The 14164-nt window shown below is 48.0% G+C and overlaps 1 protein-coding gene across 1 annotated transcript in view; it reads left to right on the top strand.

Moving 5' to 3' along the window:
* Positions 1-14164, top strand: part of TLL2 (tolloid like 2) — a 120105-nt gene that overhangs the window by 98451 nt on the left and 7490 nt on the right. The window contains exons 14-18 of the mRNA XM_038578385.1: positions 7467-7592; positions 8317-8477; positions 9089-9269; positions 10850-10975; positions 13026-13153. Of these exons, the coding sequence (XP_038434313.1) occupies positions 7467-7592; positions 8317-8477; positions 9089-9269; positions 10850-10975; positions 13026-13153 (722 nt within the window). The remainder of the gene's footprint in view (positions 1-7466; positions 7593-8316; positions 8478-9088; positions 9270-10849; positions 10976-13025; positions 13154-14164) is intronic.

The following is a 14164-nucleotide window of genomic DNA, read 5'->3' as shown; positions in this document are numbered from 1 at the left end:
ATTTCCTGATGTGGGCCAGAAAGGCAGCCTCTGTCTTCAGCTGCTGACACATCAGTCCCCAGTCTGCCAGTCTCCTCTCAAGTGGGTGGGGGTGGGGAGGAGAGTGAGAGGGTTCTCAGGGAGCCAACTTCCATGTTGTCTCAGGGACCTGCCATGTTGCAGAGATGAAAGCAGACCCAGAATGGCATGGAAAGGGCAGCATTCCTGGCCCCAGCAGAATGGGCTTCTCAGCACTTGAGGCAGGTGTTCCTTCTCTGTTCCCAGGGCCCTGGAAGCCCCTCAGACTACACTGTAAAAGGGAAGCCTGGATATTCCCCAGCACATTGTGGTCAGGCGCCCAGTAGCCTGCCAGCAGCCACTGAATGGTATTACCCAGTCCGCATCTGAGGTCTCTTGGTCAGTGGCACCACTCACATCCAGGAAGAAGGAAGCTACTTTCCCCTGCTTCCTTCCTCTCCAAGGACTCCAGGCTGTGCCAGTACAGACATCCTGGTCCCTCTCTTATTCCTGCTCTCCCCATCTGTCCCCTTTTAGCCCTTTCTCCTGGGCTCTACATAAGTGCATGTGTGTCAGAAGAACTCATTTCGAGCCTTATGACCCGAGCAGGCAGCCCTTTTCCTTCATGAGACTTTGGTTTCTCTCTGCAAAACAAGGGGAAGAAATCTGCCCATTGTACCTAACCAGTTGTGAAGCCCCACCAAAATGATGGCTGTGGAGACACTTTATAAGCCGAAAAGTGCCACACAAATATATGTGGTTATTCTTCTCTTATCTTGAGGCATCTGGAAGCACAAACAGAAGCAGAACAGGAATCATAATACTTTGAATAATTGGAGAAAATATTTCATCAATTCTTCCCCAAGCAAAAAAAGGCAGGCAGTAGCAAGTGTATTTCAAATGCAGGTCAGCTTGTGGTTGCAATGCCTGGAAATTCACAGTCTGTGCCCCACCTGGCCCAGACTGCATGTGACTCAGTAGCAGTGATGCTCACTAGAGGCCTTAAGCAGGTTACAGTAACTTAAGCAAGTTACTCTCTGAACCCCAAATTGTCCATTTCTGGAAATGGCATATGAGGCTATTGCAGAGCTGTCAGGAGAAGATGAAACCGTGTAACCAAAGGCACATCGTATAATGTTTAGTCCCATGAACCGTCTTTACTAGAGAAGGAGCTTTTGAAGTGGTTATTTTTATTTCTGGCAAAAATGAAGTACAAATTTCTTCTTGCTATTGTCATGTATCAGTTTCTTGTGGCTGCAGTAACAAATTACCACAAACACGATGGCTTAAAACAACACAAATTTGTCATCTTACAATTCTGGAGGCCAGATTTCCTTGCGTTTTCCAGCTTCTAGAGGAGACCTCTGCATTTCTTAGCTCGAGAACCCCTCTATCTTCAAGCCAGGACTGGCCAGGGGAGTCTTTCTTGTGCTGCATCACACACCTCTGCTTCCACTGCCACATCTCTTTTTCTGACCCTGACTGTCCTCCCTCTTTCAGTTATAAGGACCCATGTGGTTACATTGGGCCTACTCAGATAACCCAGGATAATCTCCTATTTCAAGATCCTTAATTTAATCGCATTTGCAAAAGTCCTTTTTGCCAAGTAAGGTAACAGATTTACAGGTTCCAGGGACTAGAACGTGGACGGCTTCAGGAGGCCTTATTTTGCTTACCACATGTCACCAATGATTATGAGGATTTATTCTAATTCTGTCCTTCTCCTCCCCTGCCTTCCACCCTCAGCTCTGTAAATTAGGTGTTGGGTAGTTGGTAACCCACTGGTACTGACCCACCCACACTTCATTCCTGGTGCTGCTGCTAATCAGTGATGCATGTTTTTGAGAGGACCAGCTAAAGCTGGAGATTAGGGTTACCAGACTTACAAAAAAAAAAAAAAAAAAAAAAAAGGATGCCCAGTTAAATTTGAATTTAAGATGAAGGATAATCTTTTAGTATAAGCATGTCCCAAATATTGCATACCTTGCTAGGAAATTATAAATGTTCATCTTGTTTTAAAGCTTTTATTTATTTATTTTGAGAGAGAGAGAGAGTGAGCAAGCAGGGGGAGGGGCAGAGAGAGAAAATCTCAAGCAGACTCCACACTGAGTGCAGAGCCCAACATGGGGCTTGATCCCATGACCCTGAGATCATGACCTGAGCCGAAACCAAATGTCAGACACTTAACCGACTGGGCCACCCAGGAGCCCCAGAAGTGTTCATCTTAAATTCAAATCTAGTCAGGCCTCCTGAGTTTTTTATGGCAGCACTACTGGAGATGCCAGTCAATGCAGGGGAAAGCAGTGCCTCCTGCAATGCTACACTGGCTTGTAAGGCACTGAGCTGGCTTGCTCTGAGTACCCATCATAACCATCTGTGTTTGCTGCTTGGAAGATACCATCTTCTCCTTCTTCCACAGTTAGCACCCATTCAGCAGTCATCAGGCCATGGTGTGAGGTGCATTGCTAGGGGCTGGGGACACTGGGGAAAGCACAGCCATTGTCCTCAAGAGCTCAAGGTGGTGGAAGAGAACTGCAGGCAAATGGGCAGAGACCCAGCCGTGGACGTGTGGACCTCGGAGGCCCTCAGCCTGGGTGGGGGACCACAGTGCGCAGTCTCACACTTCAAGGGCATTTCAGTTCTCAGCTTGCAGACATCTCTTTAGATGCCCATGAAGATGTTAACCGAGGCCCACCTATACTAACTTAATGCACAGGCCCGGCTTGATGTCTCCTTTATGTCAGTGAGCTTGACCCTGAATCCTAAAAGAGAAACCAAGACTGGTGGAAACCTCGGGGAACCTCTTAGAGGGGAGAGAAAAGACTCCACGGAGTGTGCCAGAAACCACGTGAGCAATCTCACTTTATCTTCAGAACAAGCCCGTGGTAGGCGTTAGTATGACCCCCATTTTATAAATGAGGAGGCGGAAGTTCTGACACTGGATTCTGCAGAGTCCCCAGTGCATTCTTCCCACTAGAGAGGCCTGAAGTCACAGGCAAGTCAACAGAGGGGGTTTGAATTTTTCATTAGTGTTTGTGATTTGATTCTGACACGTGTCGCCTTTCTGCCCTTCCTGATACCATGGAAATATGGGGAAAGGGGTCTTGGATTTAGCATCCAAGGTTTGGATTTTTGTCCTGCCTTCATCCCTCACAGGTGTCTGCTCTCAGGCAGGTCAATTTTCCTTTTGGGGACTGGATCATACCTGCTTTGTTCTCCACTGTATCCCCGTGCCTGGCCCGCGCTGGGCTCAGTAAGTATTTACTGGGCAGGGAATGAATAGATGAAAGAGCAAATGAGGCTCAGGTTCCTCATTTGTGGGTTGGGCTTCCTGCTGCTTTCTCTGCTTACTTTTTGGGATTCCCAGGAGAAAGAATGAGGCGAGACCACAGTCTAGAGCAGTGCTGTCGGACAGAAATAGGAGACAAGTCACAAAGGTGAGCCACATATGTAATTTTAAACGGTCTAGCAGCCACCTTATTCCCTTTCCCAAAAAGAAACAGATGGAATGATTTGAATATATCTTATTTAATCCAATATATCAATTTTACAATCATTTACTATCACATGCAGTACTATCACTTTAATTTGTCATTAAGATACACAATATTAAAAAAAAAGATACACAATATTAATGACATATTTTGTGGAGGTTTTTTCATACTAAATCTTGGAAATCCAGTGTCTTTTTACATTCACCGCACACCTGAATTCAAAGTAGCTACATTTCAAGTGTTTGATAGCCAAACAAGATGATGGCGACCACATTGGTCAGTGCAGCTCTCGAGACTGGACACAGCCAGCTTCCTCTGCCCAGCCTGTTTCCAGAAAAGCCATCTGTAGGATGTCCTGGGAACACACAAGTGCCCAATGCGTGTGTCAGGACTTCTCCAGTGAAAGAAACCGGAAGATTAACTACTAAGTCCATGCAGAAGAGTTGGACCAAGTGAAAGAAACTCTTGCCTTGGTGCCAGTTGGTAGGAGGCTCTGCCCAGAGCCCAGCTGGCACATGTCACTGACCAGGGTGCCAGTTGGCCTCTGCATGCCTCTCCTGGTGCCAGATGGCAGTCCTTCTCAGAGCCCGCTGGCCTGGCAGCAGGCAGAGCTCATCTCTGCTTACTTCAGGAGATGGCAGCATTTGAGGGTTGGCAGGGCCACACTTCTCACATAATATCATTCCCACCTTGATCCCTATGCTCCTCTGTCCCAGTGCCAATGGACCACCGTGGGGTGCTGATGAGGGGGACTGGCTTCCTTCAGGTACCTCTTCAAAAGCTCAGGGATATGCCCTGACTTCTCATTCCTTAACTCTCTCTGAAACAATTGCTGGCATCTTACCCGAGCCATCTCGTTATCTAACACAGAATGACTCCTTCTTTTACTAATACGACTTGAAGAAGGCAAAGAAGACAGAGCTACCGCTGTGCAAACCTGAGCCCTGCCTCGTTCAGCTTTTCCTCCTACCCCTCACACTCTCCCAGATTTTTCTAGGAGGCTTGGCCTTGACCACCATAACCCAGAGCAAGCATGAATCTGTGGGCTTGGAGCAGATGCTACTTCATCACAGTGCGGAGGTGATTCCGAGGATGCCTAGGCTACACTGAGAGTAGAGCCTCTGCTACAGTTCCACACCATCCATCCAAGTTGGAGTAAGGTTGAAAATGGCCAAACATCCCACTGCTCTTGCTGGAGCAAATGCAGATATAACTCTGTATCTGTGGGATGCCTGGGTGGCTCAGCGGTTGAGTGTCTGCCTTTGGCTCAGGACGTGATCCCCAGGGTCCTGGGATTGAGTCCCACATTGGGCTTCCTGAATGGAACTTGATTCTCCCTCTGCCTATGTCTCTGCCTCTGTCTCTCTGTGTCTCTCATGAATAAATAAAATATTTTAAGAAAAATAACTATATCTTTTACCCACTTTCCTGAGCCAAACAAACAGCCTACCTTCTAGTCACTGGAGGAACTATATTCCCTTTGCTTTAGGCCCAAATCCAATCTACCATCCTCTCTCCCACCCCATGGCTAAGATGGCACCTGGAGACTTGTTCATCTATGGTCTTCCTTTTCTTGTCTAGGACAAATGCGTGTCCTTCCCATAGCCATGTCATCTCTGGCATCAGAGTCTCCCCTTTGCCATCTCCCAATTGGTCCCGTGTTTATCTTGGCCTATTTCGATGGGCTTTTTTCCATCATTCTTTTCTGCCCTCCCCGTGCATCTGCCTGCCAGTTTCTTGACTCTGCTGGGCCACCTTCCTGCCTTTCTCTTCTTCCTTCACTGGTCCAACTTTGACTGTTGTCCTTCTTTCTATTTCAGCCTTGTCCCTCTCCCCTCCTCAGACCTGTACTACTCAGCTCTCACCTGATTCAGGTACACCTAGGTAACCTTATCCTTTTCACTGCCCTCATCATTGTGACTGTCTACCCCCTGGGAATTTTTTTTTTTTTTTCAAAAACCCACTGGGATTTTGAAAGCAACCTTGCAGTTGTCTGTAGTGAGAACTATTGTGTACTGGATATCTATATGCTAGGGACTTCACACGCATCATTTCCAACCTCCAAAACCCTAAAAGCAGGTGCAATTCTCATCTTAAAGCAGGAGGGAGGCTCAGAAAGGCTAAAAGACCCAAATTGTTGGGGAGAGATCCAGTATGGATCCAACTGAGGTCGTCTGGTTCACTCTAGAAGCCTAGATTCTTTCCATTTCTCCTTATTATTAATAAGGATATACTACCCCCCTTTTATACTTTCTAGCAAATGCTGAAGAAAGTACTTTGTTTATCGTAAAACAATAAGTAATTGCAAGGTTGTTACTATTTTAGCATACTTAATAAATAAAATCTTTAAAAAGACGTTTATTTGAGGCCATGGACAGCTTCAACCCCTTGCCTAGAGCATGTCTCCTACACTCACTCCCCCTACAGGCCAACCTATTTAAGTTTTGGCTGAGCCCCAACAGCACATCACTCATAATTACCTAAGTTTATTGCCCACTATGTGAAATGATGGGCTATTCACACACCATTCTTTACCCAGTGAAGAGCAAGCAGATAGATGAGTATGTTGTGCACTGGAGACAAGGAAGGCTGAAAGGAAATGGGTCTGTCTGAGTGGAAAAGGGGCCGCGCAGAGGGAGCTGGCCCTAGTCGAAGGGTTTGCTTGTTCCGCAGGACCAGTGGGTTGAAAGTTGCAAGGGGCCAGAATTTTGACAATTCAAATTTCAAAGGAGAAGAAATACTTTTGAAACGCAGCGAGAGTCCCATCTCTGGGTGATTTTGAGCAGGGTCTGCAAAGCCTCCATAAGAAATGTTATTAAAAGGATTGCTGTGTGAAGGCAGGACTGGGTTCTTTCCATGTCATTACCAACTGTAAGATGTCCTGATTTCTCTCATTTTATGTGTCATGCGGGCTTCAAAGATTTTGTGGTCAACTCTGTGTTTGCTCCATTACTACTTCCCATAGTGTTATGAACCAATACCACCCCCACCCTTTCTTCCTCCTAGATTGAGCTGTTTTGGGTTTTGTCTTGGTTTTGAAGATGCCTCAGTGTTTGTTGTTCCGTCGCTTGGCTCTCTGGCTTGGTTAGGTCACAGCGCCCCCTCTCAGGGATACATGCCCCAGAGCTTGGCAACAGAAAATGATGAGTCTTTCCTTTTATTTCTGATCATCTTGGAGATGCCCATTGCCTGGGTTTTTCTTTTCTCCAGTGATGCGTGGGCTGACATTTCTGGCAGATTCTCCAGTGACTCCCGTGTTCTTCCTCGGGACAGCTCTGCTGGCATCATACTTACTGTTATTTAACTGTCCCAAACATATCACTAGACACTTGTCAGTGCTGAATCCCATCCACGTCCTCTGCTAACTCTGTCTCACCGTGACCTCTTCCTGCAGTTCCTCCTGGGATTATTGGCTAACCTAAGAGCTCAGTGTTTTCTGTAGCCTTGAAGATCTCCCTGGGCACACCTCTTCAGATTATTTATAAACTATGAAATCATAAATTGTGGTTCTATCTCTAGAAAATGCTTTTACATCTTCATCTAGAAATGTGTCCCCTTGCTCTTACCTTTTGCTTAATGTCCCTGAGAAGTTCCCTATTTGGGGAGAACCTCAATTCCATGGCATTAAAACTGATTAAGTCATTGGTGTGGAAACTGAGTTTTTTTTTTTTTTTAAATCACACTGTTTACCCTGACTGAACCCTTCAAAGAATAAAATCATCCAGGCCTGATCTCCTCCAGAGGAGCCTTGCTCCTAGCTAACAAGTTATACTTATGTTCTCAAGACATCCCCCTTGGTTATAGTTGCTGCCAGTGTCTGAGACATGGACAAGAGCCTCCCTGGGATGGGGTCACCAAGGAACCATTCTTGTTCTTAGAGGACATTTGCTAGGGAACCTGGGATGTGGAATGGGATAAGGAAGAGACCAGGCAGCTATGTGGTGATTTAGCCGGAGTCCCCTTCCTCTCCAACAGAGGTGGATGAGTGTTCCTGGCCGGATCATGGAGGGTGTGAGCAGCGCTGTGTGAACACTCTGGGCAGCTATAAGTGTGCATGTGATCCGGGCTACGAGCTGGCTGCCGATAAGAAGACATGTGAAGGTTGGTGTTGGACCTGCCAAGCTAGAATAAGAGGGGATAAGGGACAATCTTAGGAGAAGTGGGGAAGAAATGGGGCAGTTGGCTGGCTGTGAGGTGATGTGATCTGTGGTGGATGATGCCCCTGGCTCTTAGAAGGAAAAACAACTCCAACAAGTCACAGATGTGAGAGGGCTGCCCAGATTGTAAGAACTTCATCCCAGACACCTCAACTGGAACCATGGTTAATTTTCTTTTGTGGCCGTGAAAAATTCAAATGATTATTCAGATAAAAACTAAAAGCAAAGAAAAAGTATGAGCACTTCCATGTGACTCAACTAATAGCTCATTTCATTCATTCATTCCATTACTACTGGGCTGGTGTTCGATTTTCCTTGCCCACCTGCATGAATCTGCTTGTTCATGTAAGCCAGGTAAGGTGCATAGCTTGGTGTAAACATTCCTAAGTCTCCTTTGATCCAAGTCATATGGAGTCCCCAACTATGCCACCGAGTGACAGGTAAGCATAAGTGCATGTTATCATCTTAAAAAGTGGTAAAGACTTATCCTCCCTCCAAATCCTCAGTTGAAGCAGACTAGAAGGATGCTGGGTTCATCAGTTCAGATTATCAAACTTTTTTTTTTTTTTTTTTTATTAAACAACAGCAGGCTTATTGCTGCTTGGGGGGAAATCGCAGTCGCGTGGAACTAAAACCAAATGAATTTTGCTTCTGTTTCTCCTGCACAGTGGCCTGTGGCGGTTTTATTACCAAGCTGAATGGAACCATCACCAGCCCTGGGTGGCCGAAGGAGTATCCTACAAACAAAAACTGCGTCTGGCAGGTGGTGGCCCCTGCTCAGTACCGGATCTCCCTTCAGTTTGAAGTGTTTGAACTGGAAGGCAATGATGTATGCTTCTGCACTCTAATTGTGTTGGGATGTGGCTCAGGGCTGCAAACCAGCGAGGGGCTCAGTAGGCAGGAGGCAGCTTCCCACAGTCATGGAATCTTTGCAGGGCAGAACCTGGGGAGTGTTTGGTGTAGAGGTTTTAGCTGCCTACCCTCTGCAGACACAATGCTTTGATCCTCTTGTCACTGATAAATCCCAGAGCAGAGAAGGCAGGTCTTGGGGGTGGGAGGTGGTTGAGACAAGTATGTCCCCTGGGGTAGGAGTCTGAGGGTTAGTGTTCAGCTGAGGGGAACGGAGGGGGTGAGATACAGCTGGGGGCCAGGATAGTATGAATTGCCTGCCCCCTCCATGGGGCCGTGGTCATGGGGTGACCAAGTCAGCCAAGGCCTAGGGAGAGCCCTCCAGCCAGAGTGCTAGCCACGAGTGCTTCACGTTGACACTGTGGACCAGAGGGATCCCAGTAAGAGTTAAGAGGGCCCTCCCGCTGGACCTGGCTGAGCCGGTCTGGCCCACCCTGTGGCAGGGTGCAGCTGCTAGGCAGGGGGCCCTGCAGTGAGTCTGGGGTGGAGCCCTGGGAGTACCGGGTGGCTCCCCATGGCCCTCCCTTGCAGGTCTGTAAGTACGACTTCGTGGAGGTGCGCAGTGGCCTGTCACCCGATGCCAGGCTGCACGGCAAGTTCTGCGGCTCTGAGATGCCCGAGGTCATCACCTCCCAGAGCAACAACATGCGTGTGGAGTTCAAGTCAGATAACACGGTCTCCAAACGCGGCTTCAGAGCCCACTTCTTCTCAGGTGTGTGAGTTTGCAGGCGAGGTCAAGGGCTGTGGGTGACATGGCTGTGCAGACTCTCTGGGCACCTGCCCACTGCTCTCTGCCCCCTGCCCCTCCCTTCGCCTTGCAGGTGATGCCTAGATCTGGGTTTTGTTTGTTTTTTTTTTTTATTGGCGGCTATATTTTTGCAGGGCTGCCATAACACACGGCCACAAAGTGAGTGGCCTCACTTTGAAACAACAGAAATGTATTCTCCCAGTCGTGGAGGCCGGCAATCTGCAGTCAAGGCGAGGGCAGGGCTGTGCTCCCTCTAAAGGCTTTGGGAGAATCCTTCCCGGCCTCTCACTAGCTCATGGTTCCCTTGCTTAAGTATCAGATGGGCTTCATCTCTTTATCCTTTAACGATTCTTTGTTGTCCTCAGGAAACGAAAACACAAAGTGTGTTAGGACAGGGTGTGGCGAGGGTGGGGAGACACCGGCTGACCTCTCAGGCCCCCGCAGGGAGGCGGTCCTCTATTATTACAGGAAGAAGTTGGCTTGGGGGGAGCTGTGTGCTGCACTGGCTTGAGCTAACACAATCACTATGACAATAGTGAGGACTTGAGTTCAGACATAATAACAAATACAAGCCAACACTTCCTCTGGGCGGATGCTGCTCTAAGTGCTTTCCCTGTACTAATTCATTTCCTCCTCCCAACAACCCTATAAGGTGAGTACACCAGTGCTGGCTCCACTTTACAGGTGAGGCACCTGAGGCACAAAAGTCATGGTCTGCCCGAAGGCACAACGGCTAGGGGTGGTGGAGCAGGGCTGGTGCCCGGTGGTCTGGCCTGTGGCCAGCACACTTACCTCCTTCACAGGCAGGAGGTGGCCTGGGGTCAGGGAGGAGGAGCCCAGGTCTCTGGGTCACACAAGCTGCTTGCTCACAGAGTAACCCTGGGCATGTTAGTGTCCTCAGCCTCAGTTTCCTTACCTGTAAAATGGGGGCATAGGCACCTGGCTCTTAAGGTGGTACGAAAAGAAACTTAAATGCTATATAGAAAGTGCTTTGGGAAGTGCCTATCACATAAATATTCAATACATGGAGGTTACTTTTCTTTTTTAAGATTTTATTTATTTATTTATTTGAGAGAGAGAGAGCATGAGCAGGGGGAGGGGAAGGGAGAGGGAAAAGCAGACCCTCACTGAGAAGGGAACCCGATGGAGGGCTCTATCCCAGGACCCTGAGATCATGACCCCAGCTGAAGGCACACACGCAACTGAGTCATCCCAGCACCCCGGCAGTTACTTTTATTAAGGTTACTATTATTATTAATATTAGCCTATCTTTTATGGACAACATAAGCCTATCTTGTTTTGGCAGGAAGCAAGGGTAAAGGACATATATGCTTACTAAAGTGTTTTAGGAGCATGGGGAATTCTGTATACCTCAGGACCAGGTGCCATCCAACAGATGCCGCCCCATCCACCCTAGGAAGGGGACCCCCCAAATCAGGGCACTCAGGGAGGCTTCCTGGTGGAGGCTACTTCTGTGTGGTGTTCTGAGGTGTGAGGGAATTCTGTAGGTGGCATTTCCCATGACAGCTTGTTGATCTCCCCAGACAAGGACGAGTGCGCTGAGGACAATGGCAGGTGCCAGCACGAGTGCGTCAACACATCTGGCAGCTATCTGTGCCGGTGCAGAACTGGGTACCGGCTCCATGACAATGGGCACGACTGTAAGGAAGGTGAGGCTAGACTGCGGCTGGGAGGCCAGGCTAACCTGGCCTCCAGAGTGTGCACATGTGTAACAGTGACAGCCAGGGGCCCTTCTGGTATGCCTTCCCTCCTTCTGCCCTCCTGCCCAAAGGTTTTCCACAGGGCAGCTCCCTTATTTGGGCAGCTTGTAGGGGCCCTCAGGTATCCTCCTGGAATTACTACTGCAACACAGTTACACCCCCAGGCTCCAGAATCAGACTACTGAGGTTTAAATCCTGACTCTGCTACTTACCAGCTGTGTGACCTTGGGCAAGTTACTTAACCCCTCTGAGCTTCTGTTTCTTCTGTTTAAAAGGGACAAAACATACCCCCTTCTTAAAGGTGTATGAGAAGTAAATTAAAGCATGCCTAGAAAGTATTTCAGACAATCTATCTATTAAACACTTGACATACCAATAAATATCAACCATCTGTGTCATGATATTATCATATGCAGGTCTAATAGTAAAATAGAATTTGAAAAAGATTGTTCCCTGCTCTATTTACTACTGGAAGTTCAGGGCCAGGTGCCTTTGAATGTCCAGTCATTCTGAAGGAGCCTCTCTCTGTTCTCACCTTGCCCTGTGAAGGGAGCTTGAGCATCTCTGACAAGCACACAGGCTCTAGGCCTTGACCTCAGCACAGGGCCCTGCAGAGGAACTCAGGGGGAGGGAAGGTGTGAAGACCCCATGCCCTCTCTCTGGGATAAACATCGCAAAATTAGCAGATTTGACTGGGGTGCGCAGAGTCTGATCAGGCCTACCTGGAATGTTACAGGGTGAGTAAGACAGCCTCAGAAGCAGGGTGCAGACCACCCTCCAAGCCCAGCCCTTTGATACAGACACAGGCGGTTGTGGGTTGGTTGGGAAGCAGGTTGGAAGAACTTGGAAGTCTTTGTCAGACTCCTGCAGGGTGGGCCTGGGCCTGAACAAGCCTTGATTCCTATGGTGTGGGGGAGGCCGGGAGGGATTTAACCCCACTAAGGTCTAACCCCAGCTGAATAGTGGCTGCCTTCCTATGGGCTCCCCCAGGGTGTAGGGCTGAGCTGTGGTAACAAATGTCCCAGATGCTGAGGCCCTGCAACCTATTGGCATTTGTCCTCTGTGTGGCTGCAGAGTGGAGGCAGCAATGAGCAGGAACCCCAGCAGCAGCCACTACCCTCTCCTGCTTCCCCTGACCCGCTCTCAACTGCCTCCCTTCCCCTTGAACTGCAGCCACAGGCAGCATTGGCAATGGGAGTGGGGGTGATGCAGTGTATACCTTCAGCTCCCTCTGTTTCCTAATCATTTACACCAAAGGCAGGCCTGAGTTCAAGTCCTGGCCCCGCCCCTTACTAGTGAGTCACTCACCCTCTCTAGTTATTTTTTCATTTGGAAAGTGAGAAGGATCAGATGAGAGAATGCATTCAAAATGCTTAGCATAGTGCCCAGCACACATTCTACCTGTCGACCAAAATGCTACACACTGAGCAAGTCGTGGGACCCCTTTTTGTGAATAGCACCATAACCAGGGCGACATCTGTAGCCTCCAAATGAAACTGCATTGAAATTCTTAAAGAAATAGAGATGAAAGGCATAGTGATGAAGACCTTTATTGGCACTTGCTAAACCTTTTACATGTATTATCTCATTTAATCCACATGTCCCCCTAGGAAGTTGGCACCCCTTTTACAAATAAAGACACCAAGGCTTAGATAAGTGCCCATAGTCGCACGGATGGCAGGCAGCAGGACCGGAGTCCATTTGACTCCAGTGCCTGTGGTCTCAACCACTAACTACCATCTTTCCAATGATAAGCATGATGTGAATAGCAATGGGGAGAATGAGGAGCCCCTGAGCCACCACCAGGAAGGCAGCAAAACCAAATAAATCAGTGTATCTCTAGCCAGGAGACACTTGACTCAGACTCCCCACTGCCCCAAATTTGATAATGACCACATGACAAATAAATATGAGAAAGAGAGAGACTCACCCAGAGGGCCTCCGGTGCTGCCCACAAGCCAATGACTTCTCTCTGCATGTGTCCCCCCTCCTCCGCCAGCCGGCTGTGCACACAAGATCAGCAGTGCAGAGGGGACCCTGGCGAGTCCCAACTGGCCTGACAAATACCCCAGTCGGAGGGAGTGCACCTGGAACATTTCTTCAACCGCGGGCCACAGGGTGAAACTCGTGAGTCCTTTTCCTAGTTCATGGACAACATGGACTTTGGTTTCAGACAGACATGGGTTTGAGTCTCTGCTTTGTCACTTCCCAGCTCTGAACCTTGAGAAAGTTATTCAACATTTCCAGAACTCAGTTTCATTGTCTGGAAAATGGGGATGTTAATGAAGCCTCCGTCGTGGGGCCGCTGTGCAGAATTCAGAGGACACACACAAAGCCCTCGTCACAGGGTGGTGGTGAGAAAAGCTCTCTAAAAGGCATTTGTCACAGTGGTCCCGGTAAGAGGTGGCATTCACTGCACAGATCCATAGAGCTGTTTGACATTCAATTGTTTACAGTTGTAATTTTTGACAAAACAATACATATTCAAGGTTAAAAGAAAAAAGAAAAAACAACCAGTACAGAGGGCTGGAATGTGGAAGTCAAACCTTCTAGATCTTCCATGCCCACTTCAGAAATGACCTTTCTGAACTTTTTTGATAAATCCTACCAGAAATTTCCTTTGCATATGCAATAGTATATATACATGCATCAGAAAAAATATGTATCTTTTTCCTTGCCCAAACTTCTCAAATGGACTCTTATTATTCATCTTTTAAAAATTAACAATAGATTGCTTATGCTAATTCTCTCTTAATTAAAAAGTTCAAGTCTCCCAGGCATATGATTGTAGGTGTACACACTGTGCTCAGTTATTTCAGAGGAGAACTGAGTCTCTGGTACAAGTCTGGTATCTCAGCCCCCAGAGGCTCCCAGATCCTAGAGTGTAAAACAAACCCTCTTTGCCAGCTGGAGAAGGTATACTCCAGACAGACGTTTTTTTAAATGGGTCGTTCTAACTCTGGAGATTTGTAAGCTCTCCAGGAAGCATATGGATGTTCCTCTGAAGTAGAGGCCAAAAATGCAGGGAGAATGTAAGAGAACAAAGGAGAACATGATGATAAGCAGACGATGGCCTGGGGACTTGCCAGGGCTTTTACTGGCGGGTGAGAGTGATGAGGACAGGTGGGTGAATGGGTG

Source organism: Canis lupus, chromosome 28, assembly GCF_011100685.1.
Source record: "Canis lupus familiaris isolate Mischka breed German Shepherd chromosome 28, alternate assembly UU_Cfam_GSD_1.0, whole genome shotgun sequence".
In the NCBI taxonomy this organism is placed as follows: Eukaryota; Metazoa; Chordata; class Mammalia; order Carnivora; family Canidae; genus Canis; species Canis lupus.
This window is presented reverse-complemented; position numbering and strand designations above follow the sequence as displayed.